The sequence below is a fragment of the Pinus tabuliformis genome, chromosome 1_1 (genome assembly GCF_031772625.1).
Source record: "Pinus tabuliformis cultivar Carrire ecotype Pingquan chromosome 1_1, CPIR1, whole genome shotgun sequence".
NCBI classification, from domain to species: domain Eukaryota; kingdom Viridiplantae; phylum Streptophyta; class Pinopsida; order Pinales; family Pinaceae; genus Pinus; species Pinus tabuliformis.
Genome location: NC_142297.1, coordinates 321,085,511 through 321,104,473, shown reverse-complemented (window position 1 = coordinate 321,104,473; position 18,963 = coordinate 321,085,511). Strand labels below are relative to the sequence as shown.

Below are 18,963 nucleotides of genomic sequence, written 5' to 3'. Positions count from 1 at the left end.
CTATCTCAACAAATTCAGGAAGATGTTTAGTTATATTCATGTATACACAGATTCGAGCATAGGAAGTGTATCATCCTTGACAAGTCAATTCACCTACCTTAATAAATATTCCAATAGAATTTCCAATTCCTTCTAATATTTTTGGATCACAAAAATCCACGAGGAGGGAAAATAACCTTACACACACATGGTCTAACAAATTTTTTCCTAATCCAGATTGTAGAATTCTTCCCAATAGTAGATAAAGAGACTAACATTATAAAATAAGCATGGCACATTTTTAAAACCCCTCTCCTTATCCTCTGAACTAGTAAAAATGACTTTAAAAACACCTCAGAGCACCAAATTCAAGACAATATGCCCCTTTGGCTTCCATTTTATCTAGATCCGTTTTAGTAGATCTCGCTCGAAGGTCCAAATTCTTATGAACTTACAAATCAAGGAATGATCCTTCATAAAACTTACTGTAAGTTTCTAGTTTGTTGTTGGGAATCACAAATCTGGGTTTTTTCACTGCTCTGGGCATACTTTGGCCCCTAATTCAGGCTTACCATGATGCCCTAACACTCGGTTCCTAATGGATCTTTCATCACTATTGTTTGACGTTGCAACCCCACCATGATCACTCAATTTAGTGGTTGCAACATTGCGTTAGGAAGGTATCTCTCTCCTCCTAGCATGATCACTCCTTTGATCCTATCAAAATTCACTAAGAAGAAAAAGAAATGACTAGGGATTGAGGAATAGACACTTTCATGTATAGTAGGGATTTAGTCTGCATAGAATATTAAAAATATTTTTAGTAGTAATCATAAATTATTTGTTGGGATTTATTTTCAAAGAAGTTATATACTTTCTTCTCTTTTAATTAAATATATTAATTAAATAATATGTAATATGAACTTGTGTTATGGTTTTTTAGACTTTTGGTATTAGCAAGTTATGGTATTAGAGACTTTGCCAAAAATATTATAATATTGGCATTGTGTAATATATCATGAAATAAGTTTTATTGATGCCTATAAACATATACGATCATCTAAATTCTATCCTTATACCAATATATTCTAAAGGTTTTTTTTAGGTTAAGTATTTTTATGCCCATAAATGTTCTTTCAAATATTTATATAGTTGTATCAATATACTCTAAACATTATTTTTTTCCCTTCTTATCCATCATAATTGTTTGATTGGTATACGTTAACTTGGTATATGTTAACTAGATATACTAATAACTTTGATTTGACAACAATTAATGTATCCCTATATGCATTGTTAATCTGTATTCCATGTACATCAACCCCTCTAACATTATCACAATAAACGAATATCTCAATAATAAAAAATAAATATTTTACTTATAAAAATTAAATCCACATTAATTTAAAAAGGAAACAAAAACCCCTCTAGCCTTATTACAGTAAGCGATCTGACCACCCTAGTCACAAATCCTGCATGTAAATGGAATATAAATTCAGAACCAAAATTAAATATATTGTCCCCTCAAAGAGCTTGACTCTAAAATTGGAATTTTTTAAATATACAAATTATAAATCCTCTAATACATCTAATATTTATAACACATGCAATTTTATATAATGCTCATCTTGATAACTAAATATTTAACAAATAATTATTTTTATGGGTGTATTATTTTTTTATTAGGTTATATATCACGCGTCTTTTGTTCTCACGCGACTTCTATATCACCGCCCACAACAGCTAAATTATTGTGAAGAATCTACTGAATAATCATGAAGCAAAGAATCTAGAAATAGTATTGACATCCTCGAATGTCAGATCTCTATACAACGAGTAATCATGGGTGCTTCTATCTAGGAAATACATGTCGTGCTCTAAACCTCTGGCGCAACTGAAATCATGCTATAATAAAAGTTTTGGCTTTGTCAGATCGTGAGGTTACGATTTACTTGGTGCTATAATAAAAGTTCGGCCTTATTTCCATGCGGCTAGGTTCTAGATCTAATCTTCTGTTGGGTTTTAGATTTAGTCTTCTATGGCTAGATCTAGATCTAATCTTCTATCTTATTTCTCTGTGATTGGGTTCTAGATCTAATCTTCTGTTCAATCCTCTGCAGCTAGATCTAGATCTAATCTTTCGCCTTATTTCTCTGTGGCTAGGTTCTACGGGCAAGTAAAATATGGCTCCGAGCTTCGTCAAAATAGTTGTTGGATCAATTCCATTAGCTTCTAGAGGGCAAGCTCCTGCCCATATCGCCAGTGAAGCCCCAGCTCTGACTCTCCAGGTGGTCCAGGCCTCACTCGATGAGGCTCTGAAGTTTACTGAAAGTGCCCTAATCTGCCGGTTCAATGGTTTTTGGCCACGACTGACAACTATCCATAATTGGACCTTGGAGGTATTGAAGCCTATCATTTCTGATGAAATTAATATCTACCCCTGTGCTAGGGGTTTCTTTATAGTAGATTTTGAAAATCCTGAAAGCAGACAATGTATTATAGATTTTGGCCCTTGGTTTTGGGAAAACTTAGGCCTATTCATGAAGCCATGGAACCCATCATTCGATCCCTCAACAATAGTCCTAACCTCAGCAACAGTTTGGGTGAGATTGCCAAGCCTACCCTTGCATCTCTGGAATCTCTCCTCGCTAAAAGCCATTGGAAATGCAATTGGGAAATTTTACTGAACGTGCCCAGAAACAAAGGAATATGTCAGAAGCACCTACGCATGCATCTGTGTGGAAATGGACTTCAGCGCTAGATTCCCTACTGAAATAAACCTAACAAGTAAAGACTATGTGTGGAACCAGAAGCTCGATTATGAAAGTGTCCTCTTCCGATGTCAATCCTGCTTTGAGACAAACCATCTAGCCAAAAATTGCCCAACAGCATCCCAGAAAAATTCTGCTAGAAAAAACCACCACATATCTACATGGTGGGAAGGAGCACAAAAAGAACACTACACTGTCATCAAAGAAGAATACTCTAGAGAAAACTCTGAATCACAAGAAATTGGGTAAGAAAGAAACAACTCTCAAGACAAGAAGGGAGAAATCCCTGCCCAACAACAAAAAAGTGAACTCGACAACCCCTCAAGCATCAACAGATATGAGCATTTTAATAATGCACAAAATAAATCTCCTAGACCAAACTTCTTCTCCGACTATCTTGAAAAGGACAAACACAATAGATTGTGAATCTAAGACACCAATGTCCCAAGAACGAGAAGAGCTGAAGGAGATGAAAGATAAAGGAAGCTGGAAGATAGTAGAGAAAAAAAGAAAGCTACAACACCAATCTTGCCAAGAAAGACGAGGAGCCAGACAATTAAAAACTAAGAAAATTATAGGTCTGATAAACCAATTTGGTCTCAATGAACGTTAACCACCACCACCACCACCACCACCACCACCACCACCATCATCATCAGTTACTCTTGTGCTAGAGATAATTACATATTTTAAACTGTTTTTTATTATTATTCTTAATATAACTTTACCTCATTTAATTTAGCAATCTCTTTTTATTTATTTTTTATTATCATTTTTAATATTAATATTATTTTATAAAATTTATACATTTTTAATATGTATATTTTAATTTTAATAAAATTTTTTATTATTATTCTTAATATAACTTTACCTCATTTAATTTAGCAATCTCTTTTTATTTATTTTTTATTATCATTTTTAATATTAATATTATTTTATAAAATTTATACATTTTTAATATGTATATTTTAATTTTAATAAAAATTATTCGTAATATTTATAATAGTGATAACAATTTTTCATTATCGTTAATTAAACTAATACTTTAAAAATTTCAAAATATTTATTTGAATATTTCCCATCACTTCAAATATTTACCTTTCCATAAACATATTTTGTAAAGTCTTAGATGACATATGATGATGTGCATCTTAAAATGTATTTCTCTTATCCTAGAAACAAATTTAACTACTTTTCAAAATATTTACTACCATATTTTTCTGTTTTTATATTTAATTGATAGTTATAAGATTTAGATAGATGACAGTAATACACATTGCATCTTATATTTTATGTTGTTTGTTTTTTTGAAGATTAAACGGTTGCCTTTCATTCTTAAAAATTGATTATATAAAAATGATAGAAATGAATATTTCCCCACACTTCAAATATTTACCTTTCCATAAAAATATTTTTGTAAACGCTTAGATGACATATGATGAGGAAAACATATTTTTGAAAACTCTTAAATGACATATGATGATATGCATCTTAAATGTATTTCTCTTATGGTAGAAACAAATTTAACTACTTTTCAAAATATTTACTAGCACATTTTTCTATTTTTCTATTTAATTGAAAGTTATAACTTTTAGATAGATGAAAGTAATACACATTGCATCTTATATTTTATGGTGTTTGTTTTTTTTAAATATTAAACGGTTCTATTTCATTCTTAAAAAGTGGTTATATAAAAATGATAAAAAATGAGGGGTCCAGTTTAGTGGGTTATTGGTTACTAGGAATGTCATACTAAAATTGAAACAAAAAAATAACTTTTTTTGTTTCTTAGAAATAAGAGACAAAACTTAGATTAAAGAAGTAAAATGTGAAATGCAGAAACAAGTAATTAAGTTTGTAAGGCGATGAGAAAAAAACCTTAAGAAATAAAAATTTGGACAGTAAAAGACATAATAAGTATGAGAATAAAAGAATTAAGGGTTTTGAATTGGTAGCAACAACCTTGTTCCGTTACTTGTGTCTAGCAAGTGAATGACCATAAAAAAGAGGGATGCCAAGGTGATTTTCGATTTTCTTCATCATATGCTCCAAATATTGCAAGTGTTTGTGTTGATGTATTTTGGAACGAGGCAAGTCGTCTCTATGTAGATGCTATTTCGATAATAAATCACTTAGTAAAAGCATCATTTCCCATTACAACTCTCATGTGTGTGCCTTATATCTCGCTCCCAATTAATCAAATTTACTATAACTTCTATATTTTAGAGGGGTTATCATTGATTGGTTGCTTTCCTCTTGATATGAGTGAGATATTCCTAAATTTAGGGTAGAGTGAGATCTTGAAAATGTGTCACTGGATCTTCAATGTGAAGCCATATCTGTGTACTATCTCACCTAGTTCATTCCTAGACATATATAAAATTCTTATGGACATGGGCGCTTTAACAGAAAATGGAATGGAAATTGCATGAGGGGGTGGAAAAGGCAAAGAAGTTGACGGGATTTTGTCATAAGTAGGAATAATATAGACAAAATAAGGGACAATATCCGAAGAATAGAATCTAGATAGTGACCTCAAGAGGAAGGGGACATATTTAGAGCCTAGAAAGCTAGAGGGGAGACGGTAGAATGAGGGATGTAAAGGGAAAGGTGCCACTTTTGGAGAATAATTGTGAGAATAAGTGATGATTCTAGGATGGATAGAGCTTGGTGACCAGAGAGCTAGAGCTGAAAGTTTAGCTACTACAAAAGTTAAAGTAAAACTAGGAAAATCGTCACGATAAATACATGAAAAGAATGAGAGTGATCTATGGGGAAAAAATCATTAGGATGGTAGACCTTCTCATAGATAGGGATCCATGTTGTAGTAGACTATGCAATATAAGAAGAAGGACTCCATTGAACCTCCTTCAAATTTCTTCTATAATGTAGGGAACTAGGGTACCAAGTTAGATTGCTAAGAGAAATAGCCTTATCCATAGAGCATACTATGTCCTGTAGAGAAAAATGCTACCTTTGAGGAACACTAGATAATCTCGAAAGCTCCTATCCTAGTATATAATTTAGTAAGGAAACAGATAGGTACCCGTGGAGAGTAGTGGCTGAGTTTCGTAGCTCAAATAAGAGAATTATAACTAGAATATTGAAGGTTGGAATGACAACTCATTTGGCAAGTGGAAAAATGTTTCTATTAGGTTTGATTAAATTGAAATCCTTGTACATTACATTTATTTCCATGTCTATGAATAGTGAGTCACACCCATTGCACGAGCTAGGTCAGGCAGGAAGATCTTAATACATACCTCCAGTGGTGGTGAATCTGACGTAGGGTTAACTAAACTACATCAATGTTTATTTCATTATTTTGGATACTAGAGGAGGAATCTTCCCTTTCTGCAAACTATAAAGCATGGATAGACATCAAGGAGGAAGACTACCACATCCCTTGGTTGTATGGCAATGTGGGATGGCAACAGTCTTCCCCCACCTTCAGTCTTGTTGAACACCCCATCTAGGTAGTCTAGTTTATTATTGTTATAAATATAAAAGGTACTTTTTCTTTTGTTTAAGATGAAAATATACTATATAATTACTTTAAAATATGCATATTTTATTATTAAGACAAAGTGGTTTTAATTTTGGACTTAGTGTATTAAGAATATCTTATTTTTAATTTTTAAAACTTACTCAAATGTAAACCTTTAGTAAAAATTTCTAAATTGAAAGAGTTGATCCTTCTAACATTAGATAGATTTGGAAAGAAGATAAATATTTATTAATTTTTAGTCGCTACATGGCCAAGGACTATAACATTCTCCTTGTGGTCGAAGTGCATTTACTTAGAATTATTTCATTTTGTTTTGCAATTTTAACCAAAGTTTCAATAAAATTCTTAATATTTCTATTTTCTCGTAACTAAAGATTCAGGGAAATGCTTAATATTTCTATTTTCCGGTAGATTCGAAATTAAATCTCTAATTTTCTAGACTTTTTTTTTTTCTAATTTTTAATTGGATAAGCCATATTTGTTGAAACCTAATTTCCCATGTTGGGAGAATTTTATTTTTTGGTATTTCTAGCTGCTTGAAAAGTCATTAAAAAAAAAAAAACTAATTTTCTGAGTACCTTTAGGCCGATAAATGCTTTGACACTAACACTGATAATGACACTGTTATAGTACTAGTACTTCTCTAAACAATGATACTAGAACTAACACTGTTACTGGTCCTTCAATTCTGTTAGGGGTTCACTTTTTATTAAATACATCAAATTAGTCCTATTTTTACCATTTAAACATGTTGCTACTTTATAGTGAAGAACGAGCCTATATGAAATTTTGCAATTTCGCACACGAGATGACATAAAATTGTGTTGTTTTTTATATGTTATGGATTTAAAGACATACCAAAAACTGGTATTGTTCTTAGCATAATATATCAAATGGTCGCTATCATGTTGTTTGATTTTGATATATGTGGACTGTGAATGGAGGGGTATAGAAAATTATAATTATTGAATGAGTTCATGCATTAGTTGGTAATAATTTAAAAAAAAAACAGCCTAAGAATGGTGCCAACAGTATGAAATGTTTAAAGAAAGAGTTACCCATCATAATGTTATAATATTCTTTTTCATGAAAACGTTGTAGTGAATAAAAAATGGAACAATGTATATGTATAGTGAAAGCGTGCGACCATATTTGGACCTCAAAAGGGAGACAGAGGTTCTACCCACACTTGGAAACGATAATATACTAGCATTTGCACCAGACGTTGCAAAGAAAACGCCGTAAGGCAATGGATAACATATAACACTATGTAAAGCCATCAATAACATATGACAAAAACTAACGCTTCTTTGACCCACCACCTCCGAGATGGCACCCGCTGCGCTGGCAACCAACACCCGCGCAATTTCAAACGAGCCCTCGCGCCAAACATTCATTTGCACAACCGGAACAGGTCCTCTCGAGCATTCATTTCTCCCGCTCACGGTGCTTGCTCATTTGATCCATCCGCACAACCGGAACAGGTCCTCTGGAGCATTCGTTTCTCCCGCTCATGGTGCTTGCTCACCTCGCAGGTCCGCTCGCGGTGTTGAATCCCAGCAGGCTGTGCCCCAGGCGCAAGGTAAATTATACTCTGTGAACAATGACATCCACCATTTTGGCAACCAACACCCGCACAATTTCAAACGATCCCTCGAACCAAACATTCATTTGCTCCATTCGCACAACCGGAACAGGCCCTCTCGAGCATTCGTTTCTCTTGCTCACGGTGCTTGCTCACCTCGTAGGTCCGCTCGCGGTGTTGAATCCCCGCAGGCTATTCCCTAGGCGTAAGGTAAATTATACTCTGTGAACAATGACATCCACCATTTTGGTAGGTGCCCGGAAGACCCATGCATACGAATCCCACCCCATGCTGCTATAAATTGTCTGCATTGGCAGCTCCCAGCGTCTTGCGAAACATATACATTCAAGGTCTCCATTTGGGCGCAGGTTCAAGCGACACTGAAGGTGTTTTCCCATTGCATCGTAATTAGTTACCAAATTTATAACAAACCACTTAGCCATCCAGACATCTTAAATAGTTTTTAGGATGTGGTTTAATGGTTAATAGTTAAGTAGGGAGGTCTAATCTCAAACAAAATTATATATATCTGAAAATTGCTCCAAACGCGGTCCAATCTCAAGAAAAATTATATATATCTGAAAACTGCTCCAAACACAATTTTTTTAGTTGAAAAAAAAATACAATAAACCATCGCCATTACAATTGCAAACTCAAGCTCCTGCATCCAGTGTGCTTGATTGTGTACTACCCACTTAGCCATGGAGGCCATGAAAATCAGATAATCCTAAACCACCACCATTGCAAGCTTCCTGCATCCATTGTGCCTGCCTGTGCACTTTGCCAGGTGCATGGTTTATTTGGGCTTTTCATTGGGGTGAGATTTTGAGTACAAATATATTCAATTCTGTGAGAGGAATTTGGTGCACATTAATTTTCACATGCTTGCTAGGAAGGATGACCACGGAAAAATGCAAGGGCGCCAACTGGTGGAGCATTGATGTAAGAAGTAGGCTCAGACTACTTGAAGTATGTTGCCACATTTGCTTTATCCTCCTTTTCAACTGAAAACATTTTCCAATGCTCCTTTGGTGTGGTGCCATTGCTTTCTGCAATAAATGAATTATACCTTGCTATTTTAGTAACAAAAAATATAATTGCAAGTGAATCTCATTTTCGTGTCAGATCAACAACCTTTTTCTCGAACTTCTTGTTCCTACTTGCTGAAAGAAAACTGTGTTTTTTGTTATCAACCTTGAATATTTCTTTCATGTCTTCTCTTGCATTATTATGGTGATTTGGGTTCTATGTCAAATGAAGTGACCAGACTGTCATAAGATTAGGCTAGTAATGCAAGCAAGGCGATGATTGCATGTACATTTTGAATTGGTGCCTCAACAGGTGCTAGCATCTCAAACAATTTTTTGAAGTGATTGGTGTTGTTGGCCACATCTTATGTTGTCATCTTTATTTGTGAAAACTTCCTCAGCTATATCTTAGGATGACAGCTTGATATTCATAAATGTTAAACATCTTGAATTTCAATTGATTGTTGTGTTTGGCTACATATTAGGAGCCTCCTCTTTATTTGGTGAAGTTCCCTCAGACAAATCTCACAGTTTTGGTGTTTTGGCACTGCTGATGTGAGTCATTTGATCATTAATTCTCAAAATGCTACAAGTAAGAGTCCTGTGATTATTAGTTTCCCATTTGTTGATTCTAGCAGTTCATATGGTATGTTTGACTTCATCTTCTTCCAGAATGCTAAATGATCTTGTTCAATAATGGAATTCCCATTTGCAGCTTCCAGATGAAATCCCATGCTGTTAAATTTTACAACCAGATCTGTTTTAGACAAAGAAGAAATTCAAGCTGGCTACAGCCATGGTTCTGGTGTACTTTGAGACTTCTAATTTGCATGGGTGTTTGTTGTATTGCTTGTTCTTTTTCAAATAGGTAACCAACCTGAAAATTAAAGTCTGACCTTCCTTATGAACAGACCATTAGCTTTGGTAACAAATATTGGAAAAAATTCCAGTGATCAAAGAGAGATATTGAGCTTGTGTTCACAACACTAGAGTGCTCAGCAATTGGAATCAAATTTATTGATTAAGGCATGAATGTATAGCAAATAAAAGACATACCATCCACTGAAATATTTTAATTTTACCAGAAAAAATGATGTATTCACAGTGGACAAATATTAGAGAGAAAAATATACGATAGAGAATTGCAGTGCTTTGGAAATAAAATGCATGAGTCAACCTTACATTATCTTGAATTCTCCCACACTTACAGAGTGTGACTACAATTTATCTATTCAAGTTGTTCCTTGATTATCATGTTGTCTTCTCTGTTGAATTCTCCTCTGTCTTTCTTTTTTTGTGACAGTTTTTTTTGCCTCATTATATATATTTTTATTATTTAATTAAATGTATTCAATACTTCTCTATAGATAAAGGCTAAAATGATTTTTTCTTCCTAAAGGGCTATTCATAAAGCAAGGGTCAGTTAACCTTCCTAAAGTACTATTCAGCTGTCCTTACATAGACAGTAAGACAAAACCTTGCTTTCTAGGAGATGCAGGTCCAGAGGATATGTGAAGATTAACAAAAAATCTAACATTCAGTATATTCATCTTGCATGTTTTAGTTGATGTATTTCCTGCATTTGCTATCCCTGATAAACATGATTATTTGTTTGCCTCTTGTTAGAAAGGGGTAATTCGGGGATAATTGCTGCACAAGGCCTTGGGCTAACTTGGAATGTGTGTTACTCAATTTAAAATTCTGTTGTTGTTAACTCAATGTAGCTTAGTGTTACTGCCACCTGATTCAAGAAAAAAACGAAGTTGGATAAATAAGCTTAGAGTGTATTGTCTGAAGATCCAAGGCCCAAATTATTTGTTGAAGCCTGAATTTTATATTACCATGTATTGACTGAAAATCTAGAAATATATGGTAGTATTTTTTTTCTTGAGCTTTACTGCGTTATCAAAAAGCCCTATTTCTTTTCAACTTGTATGGATGTCTGGGGCTTGGCATGGTTTTTTGGCTGGATGTTTACACAGCAGCTGTGTGAAGGCAAAACACTCTTCTACTTTATATTTGTTGTAACTTGTTTTATGGTGCATCTATAGGCTGCAATAGTCAGTATATGTTGATGCAAACTTGGAACCCCGACGTTACCCCTATTAATACAGAGTTGGACATCCATGTTAAAATGAATTACTGTATTGTGTTAATGCTGAGTTGGGGGCCATGCTAAAATAGGTTACTGTATTATATTAAGTTGGGTGTTAGGGTTCAAAACTCATTACACATCAAATAAATATTAAAAACTCGTCCAAAAGCCCAAACAAGAAGATTCGATCCGTAACAGATGCAATAGCAAATTCATCCAACAATCTACAGAGGAGAATGCCACTGTGAAAACATATACCCACCATAGCACACAAACTATCTATAACCTGATACCATCAATCACAAAATCCATGAAGAGATGGCATATCTGCAACTGAAAATTAAAACAGCAGAGAAAAATTCTTTTAGTTCTTTTCATGTCCCTAAATGCCCCTTACATAGGTGAAGGCCTAATCTCTGAAAGCCTAAGGTGAAAGCCTAATCTCTGAAAACAACCTTAATATTAGATTTCAGCCAAAGATACAATTCTGATATATACCATACAATGACAAGAAGCACCTTTCACCAATGCAAATAACCCAGAACTAAATAATATTGCATTTCTAATTTATGAGCTGATATGCCAAACAGTCTTCAACCAGCAACTAATATACCATGCAATAATATGAAATAACACCATTCACTTATCACCTATTGACCGATTATCTGATTCAGATGCTTCAGTCACAGGCCCATTGTCCTCGGATCGTCCATATTTTTAAGGGGAGATAACTATGTCCACACTTTTTCTTTCGCCTCATTTTTTCTTATACTTTCTTCTGTAGTACTTATCATTAGTATCATTTGGTTTGTTTTTCTTGTTGTTATTCTAGAATTTGTCCCATCTTATTTTTATTAGATGTGGCATTTTGTTAAATTCTTCTAATCTTTTGTTCCATTCTGGGAAACTGTTGATATTTTCTGCTTGCTGCTCTTCCATTTTCCTCAAAGACTATGTTGTTCTTCCAGCTTCCTCCAAGATTTTGCATATTTTTGCCAAAAAAATGCTTCCGGTGGTTCCATCTTTAATGATCATCCAAGCTGGCACGAGTTTTACTTTGTTATCACTAAAATGTTATGGGGAGACACTGTAATGTTATGGGAAGACTTTTAGGGCCCAAGATTTTGCATATTTTTGCCAAAAAATTGCTCTGGTGGTTCCATCTTTAATTACCATCCAAGCTGGCACGATTTCTGATTTCTTATCACTGAAATGTTATGGGGAGACACTGTAATGTTATGGGAATATTTTTGCCCTAAATTTTAGTAGATCACTAAGGTTTTTTAATTTTTTACATTTTATATATATATTTTTTAAAACTTCCTTTCTGTTCAAATAATAAGATAGCAATTCTATCATAAAGGTTGTCTGGTATTTCAATAGCGCAAACAGTCTTACAGTGCAGAACTAATCATTCAATAATCAAGCAGTAACAATGTAACCCATATCCACTATTCTGGTGAACCAATCCATTTCATAGCATTTCCAAATAATTCTAAACAAATCGTCAGCATGAAAATGCTAAAAAAATTACAGAGTTAGGGATCTTAGATATCATCATAGTTACAGAGACGCCTGCGACAATAAGGGGGCTTCAACCCAGGCCTGGATAACCTCTGGAGTTCTCTACAGCGTTCTATGTCAAAAATTCATTTTCTTCATCAGTGTTCTCTGCGTGGCACCGAAGTGAATGCTGAAGAAGCTCTGGAATGAAGGATTTCTGGATGTGTTTAGGAAAAATACATATCCAGCCATGAAGTAAATTGATGTAAGAAAGAAGCAAATGGGCTCCATCACATCCCATGACACTTTCCAGAATGTCAACCTCATTAAACCCGCTCTCTGAAGTCCAAAAAACCCCAACCCCAACCGTAATTCTGTCATGGCATGACTCTGAGCTTTCTGATCAATCTCCTCCTTTTCTTTCTCCAGTCTCTCCAGCTCTTCCTTGTAAGGATGGCTCTTCATTGCAAGGGGTGTAGGCATGATCTTCTCGAAAGCTCTTGCTATCTGAAACCACACCAAAGAAAAAAGAATATCAGTGAAACCACAACTAAAAATCCCAAATCAGTGAATCCTGAGCCCCAGAAATGCTAAAGAAGCTCTAATTTAGATATACCTTGTAAGGACGAAAATAGACAGTCTTTTTCAATACGAGAACATGGCCCGATTCGTCAAGTAGCTTCGCTATTCCTTTCGCTTCTTCCTCTGAAGTCCCCTCCAACGACTCCACGTAAACTCGCAGCAGCTCGTCATATGAAATGCGGTCGTCGTGAATCCACTGTATTCTTTTTTTGGCATCCTCCAACCGGACGAATCTCAGCAATCTCCTGTCGTCCTCCGCCGATATCTGCCCGGCAGGAGGGCGGGCGTTCAAATACTGCAACTGTTCCTGCCATTCGAATAATAGTTGGGAAGGAGGGAAAAGGTGGGACTGAAACTGAGATTGGCTCACCTTCGTCTGTTCCTGCCTGTACAAGAAACGGGAAGGGTGGCCACCAAAGGTGGTCTGCAGTTTAAAGGTCGAAACTCCGCAGAAACGAAGGGCATCAAGGGTATTGCGAACGTATGCGCAGGTTCTGCGATTGGCAATAACCATGAATTCAAATCACAGTGACCACTCCATTCTGCCCGTGTCTCTTCCCCTTGCCATTGATCTAACGCTTGAAATTTGTGTAATCGTCTAACATCTAATCGTATGGTGCACAAAATGACACGTAATCAAGGAAGGGAGTTGATTCCAGAGGGAACGCCTTACGGCGTAAATATTAGAGTTTCCAAAATTTTGTAATAATATGTGTTGATTCCAAAGGGAACGCCTTACGGCGTAAATATTAGAGTTTCCAAAATTTTGTAACTACCTTAATATGTGACAATTTTATGACGACGTGTGATATCACATAAATCATAATATAAACCTGAAAATAGTGGAGAAAGTACAACACCAAACCACTATCAGTTTGTTTGGATGAGTACACATTGTAGTGGGATGTGTCCCACTACATCTAAATCGGAAGCATGATTTGTATTAGATAATCTTCTTACATTGCTATTGGTTTGGCATCTTTAGTGAAATACAAGTTTCACGATTCAACTTTTTCTCACATCTATCTTTGAATGTAAGCGCAACTCTAAACAATAATAATTTTAACATTCGCTGGTTCCCAAAGATGATAGAGTTCATGTAGAAATAGATGAGGTTTTCTCATGTATCACGCATTCGCAGCTGTTAGTGCGGTGTGTACTGTAATTATATTGCCCCCGTTTATTGAAATTGTGGCCCCATTATTTTAATGAAAATTTACAAATTTAATAGCCGCAGAAAATTAGAAAGCTATGTAAATGATTTTATTTATTTATTTATTTTATAGAATTTGGAGATAAAATTATTTCAATTTAAGGTGAGGAAGATGTGTTGAATTTTTAAAAGATTTTTAATTGATTTTTAGATTAATTTTTGGGAAATATGTTCATCTTAATGTTTTGTATTGATTTTATGAGATTGTTCCAATTTTAATATGTTTATATTCTATGGAAATTAATATTTTACAATAAGATGTGCAATTCTTTTTATTTTCTCAAGTTAAATTGGATTTGTGCCAAGTGACTTGCAGCTCACCAATTTTCTATGAATTTGAGATTATTCAAATTCTAATAAACTCATATTCTAATTAGAGGGGAAAATTAATATATAAGAAAATTTTATTTAGCAAAATGGTCCATTTTACAATAAGATGTGTAATTCCTTTTTTCCTCAAGTTAAAATTGACTCATAAACTTTTTATACATAATTAGTAAAATAAATATGTACATTAATAAAATTATATTTCTGCAGCCGCTGCCACCAATTTCCTAGAGATTTGAGATTATTCCAATTCTAATATGTTTATATTCTAGGGAAATTAATGTATAAGCAAAATTTATCGAGCAAAATGGTATATTTTACAATAAGATGTGTAATTCTTTTTCTTTTCTCAAGTTAAATTAGATTCGTGTCAAGTGGCTGGCAGCTCACCAATTTTCAAAGGAATTGAAATTATTCAATTCTAATAAGTTCATATTCTAATTAGATAGGGAAATTAATATAAGCAAATTTTATTTAGTAAAATCATCCATTTTACAATAAAATATGTAATTCTTTTTTTCCGTCCAATTAAAATTGACTCATAATCTTTTTATAAATAATTAATAAAATAAATATGTACATTAATAAAACATTCTTAGTATTACAATAATTATTTTTATTATATTTATGAATCTTTCAATAACCCCATTAATATTTTTAATATAAATATATTAATAAATATATAAATAAATTCACCACTTTTAGGGAGAAAAAAACTATTCTATTCGGATAATTACATCACTTAAACTTAATGTTCCATGAAAATTTCCCTTAATTTCAATCAAAATAAAAAAATAATTGGCCCAAAAGAATAGTGAAAACATCTACCATCAAACCGTTAGAGAACAGCCACGAAAATGTTTGCCCGTTATTTCGAGAGAATTCAAGGGTAAAGGAGAATCCGAACGACATGATATGACGTATCTACAATGAATTCAACCGTTGCTTCGATTGACATTTGGTGTTCTCATTTGAAAATAAGATAGAATGTCGGCCGCTCCCTCTCAACTGTGTCGAATGCTCTCCACTTTCTATGAGAATCCTTGGCCATCTGTTTTGATATTATGTGGAACTAAACATGACGCTTACACTAAGACTGCATGTTCGTCTGGTGTACGTTTATTTCAATAAAACAAAATAATTGTACTAACAATGAGCGCGCGTGTTTCGGATGCCAAATTCAAGATTGACTGCGGTGTACGTTTATTTCAATAAAACAAAATAATTGTACTAACAATGAGCGCGCGTGTTTCGGATGCCAAATTCAAGATTGACTGCGTTCAAATGACAACCGTTAGATTGCCGTATAAGAGTCCAGGATTCAGATATTTTGATTATAACGTACATAAAAATAATTATTTCAATGCATGATCACCTTTTTCTTAGGTGTCGTGATCATCCCGTGTTTAGCAAATTCACAAGTAAATTTATCAATTACTGGAGCACTATGGTGCACGGATGTGAAACATTCAAACAAGAACAATTACCGGAGCAATTAGCAAGGACCTTGATAAAGAGCACTCAAATCGCTTTCATTCTGGTAACCTTAAACGGAATCCAGTAGGCAACAACTTCCTGAAGTAAATTGATTAGTTGCCCCATTTGTTACTGTGTGTAGAGATCACATTAACCTTCATAGTTGGGGATTGCAAATATGGATGGTTGAAATTACCAAATTTTAAGGAAACATTCGTGCCCTAAAACTAATCAGTAACAGTTCGAGTACCCGTTATCAATGTCAGCAGCCGTGGCTCCGATGCTCTTAAATTTATGCCCGGATTAGAGAAATTTAACTCACTGTAGCGCAGTAATTTTGTCAAATGGTGACAAGAAATTTGATAGTAAACTGCCAAAATCATGCTAAATGAAATCCACTTCTGAAATTTGGCCTGGGGATCCATTTCGGCATGACCCACATGCTGCAAAGTGCGCTTTCGGTATTACAAATTATGCAAACAACGTACACAGTGCTATCCCACTATGCCGTAGTGGACATAAATAATCTTTTAAGCGGCCAAATTTCTAAAGCCACTAAATGGACTCTATATAAGAAACTCTGCACTCAAAATACTTTCAAAGCAAATCGTCTCTCGAATATTCAGAAAATCGTCTCTCGAATATTCAGACAAGCTTCATAGAATTGCTGGTGCAGAATCTTTTTCTGATCAATTCGAATCGCTGTGATGCATTGCACTTGACAATAGTTTATATATATAAGTTTAGGACCCCAAGTTCTATTGTATCAAGGGTTGTCCTTCTGGTTTGTCAATGGCGGATCAAAAGTCCAGCGAGTGTAACATCAACATTGAAAGTAGCAGAGCAGAAAATTCTGAAAGTAATTTTGCTGAGGAGCCCAATATATTTACAAGATCAAACAAAATTCCAATCTGGAAGCTCGTTCTGAAGGATTTTTTTAGAAGAGTATGGAAGATGGGGAAAGACGATTGGCGAAAAGTTATACACGCGATCAAGGTTGGGCTTGCACTGTCAGTGGTATCTCTGTTCTATCTCATGGAGCCTTTATTTAATGGTGTGGGTAATAATGCCATCTGGGCTATCATGACCGTTGTGGTGGTTTTTGAGTTTACTGCAGGTAATTGCTAACACTTTTCGTTGATTATTCGATCAATTAGTTTAATCGATGCAAATCCTTGGATTAATACTATCGAACTTGAACAAACCTTTGTTCCGGTTCAGAATTACTGTTTTGTGTTTTTTCTTTTATACGTTAATGTAATTATAAATGCAGATGCGTCCATGTTTAGATCTTTTGGCTTTATAAAATTGGATTTAAAATGTCCTCATCTCAATAGGTTGAACAATTTTGTTAAAACCAAAGGTAATCGTAAGATATGACCTAATATTTTTGATTGGATATGCGTGCGAGTATAAGATTTCTTGTGAAATATCCTTGTGCAGGTGCCACTCTTATTAAGGGCTTGAATAGAGGAATCGGGACAGTGCTCGCAGGATCTCTTGGTATATTGGTTGGATGGGTAGCCCAAAGGGCCGGGACAGTAGGAGAACCCATTCTTATCGCTGCTTCGTGTTTCATTCTAGGTTTGATGATGTGCTGAACCTGTTTTTTGAATATTAAAAAATTGTATGATACACCTGTAAAAAGAAGTAACTTCCAAGAATATTTAGGAATTTACGGGGTGAGATTAAACTAATTATTATTTTAACAGGCATCTATCTAACATTGTTTTTTAAAATCCTATTCAAACTGATTTTTTTAATTCTTTAACCAGATTCCGTAAAAAAAAAAATCCTCGTGATATCGGTAGGCATGGCCAAATTAAATTAAAAAAGCTTGGACATTTTACTTTAGATATCGTTCTTACCATAATTGTTTTTACAGGGGCATCTGCAACATACCTTCGGTTTTTCCCCAAAATAAAGCGCAAATACGATTACGGCGTTGTGATTTTTATCCTGACCTTCAATATGATAACAGTCTCCGGATACCAGGTTGACAACATATTTCGCATGGCTTACGACCGGCTTTCTACAATAGCGATTGGTTCCGCTATTTGCCTCGTTATAAGTTTATTCGTACTAATGGATTGTAGGTAAGCAATTTCAAGAATGAGGCAATGATTGGAATTTCCACGGATTTCTCACATTTCTTACCCAAGAAAGGAGCCAAATGACCTGACTGAGGATGAGCTGCGAGTTCCAAATGGAATTAGCGTTGCAGTGAAGAAATGAACACAGCTGAGCAGAGACTCGGATTGGAATCCTGCAACAAATTCATTCACTTGAGCAAAGGGCGCGGCAGCACAGACATAAAAATCGAGCTATCGTGAGATTTATATGGGTGAAGCAGCAGGGATGGTAGATCTTTGGGCATTTTGTTGTAGATCATGCACCGGTAGGTTTGCACATGGCAAGGTAGCTGGTCTGCGTTAAGTATACAGTGCGGTATCTTTTTCGTGTGTCTGTTTGCTGCACAATGATTATAACAAGCCCATATCAGCTGCGAAACGAGCCGCTGAAACGAATGGCTCGCTGGCGGTGGGTCCGTCCTGCTTCTTCATTAACCTTTCAGTGTTCCAGATCAACGATCACACTTCATTCCATCGTCTAACATCATAAATCTACGGTCAACAATAAGACACAGCAGCACCTGGGGTAATTCATTTCAAATGGAAACGCCTTACGGCGTAAAAATGGAAAGGAGAAAAGGTAACAAATTTATTCTTTTACATCGTGACGATCTAAATGCCTTTGATTGTCCATCATACTCTGCACACCAAAATGCTTGGTTGTAAGCTTCTTTACGACCATGACATGAAACTTTGCATGTTGCACACAAAAGTCACTGACACGCCGCATAAGTGTCGAGAACAACATAGCCGTTATAAAACCA

The 18,963-nt window shown here is 34.9% G+C and overlaps 2 protein-coding genes across 2 annotated transcripts; one reads left to right on the top strand and one right to left on the bottom strand.

Moving 5' to 3' along the window:
* Positions 1-12,607: 12,607 nt before the first annotated feature.
* On the bottom strand, positions 12,608-13,565 carry LOC149212843 (calcium uniporter protein 5, mitochondrial-like). The gene is made up of 2 exons (XM_089388844.1): positions 13,086-13,565; positions 12,608-12,976 (listed from the first exon to the last, which is right to left on the bottom strand). The coding sequence occupies exons 1-2, from the start codon at positions 13,563-13,565 to the stop codon at positions 12,608-12,610; spliced, it is 849 nt and encodes a 282-aa protein (XP_089244970.1).
* Positions 13,566-16,859: 3,294 nt separating this feature from the next.
* On the top strand, positions 16,860-18,689 carry LOC149212842 (aluminum-activated malate transporter 12-like). The gene is made up of 4 exons (XM_089388843.1): positions 16,860-17,184; positions 17,511-17,651; positions 17,953-18,146; positions 18,561-18,689. The coding sequence occupies exons 1-4, from the start codon at positions 16,860-16,862 to the stop codon at positions 18,687-18,689; spliced, it is 789 nt and encodes a 262-aa protein (XP_089244969.1).
* The last annotated feature ends 274 nt before the right edge of the window (positions 18,690-18,963 follow it).

What these genes read in the sequence shown, in the direction of transcription:
- LOC149212843 (XM_089388844.1), bottom strand. Translation starts at nt 13,565, where the DNA reads ATGGTTATTGCCAATCGCAGAACCTGCGCATACGTTCGCAATACCCTT. An exon ending in TCTATTTTCGTCCTTACAAG is followed by an intron (nt 12,977 to 13,085) that starts GTATATCTAAAT and finishes GTGTGGTTTCAG; the next exon opens with ATAGCAAGAGCTTTCGAGAA.
- LOC149212842 (XM_089388843.1), top strand. Translation starts at nt 16,860, where the DNA reads ATGGCGGATCAAAAGTCCAGCGAGTGTAACATCAACATTGAAAGTAGC. An exon ending in GGTTTTTGAGTTTACTGCAG is followed by an intron (nt 17,185 to 17,510) that starts GTAATTGCTAAC and finishes ATCCTTGTGCAG; the next exon opens with GTGCCACTCTTATTAAGGGC. An exon ending in TGCTTCGTGTTTCATTCTAG is followed by an intron (nt 17,652 to 17,952) that starts GTTTGATGATGT and finishes TTGTTTTTACAG; the next exon opens with GGGCATCTGCAACATACCTT.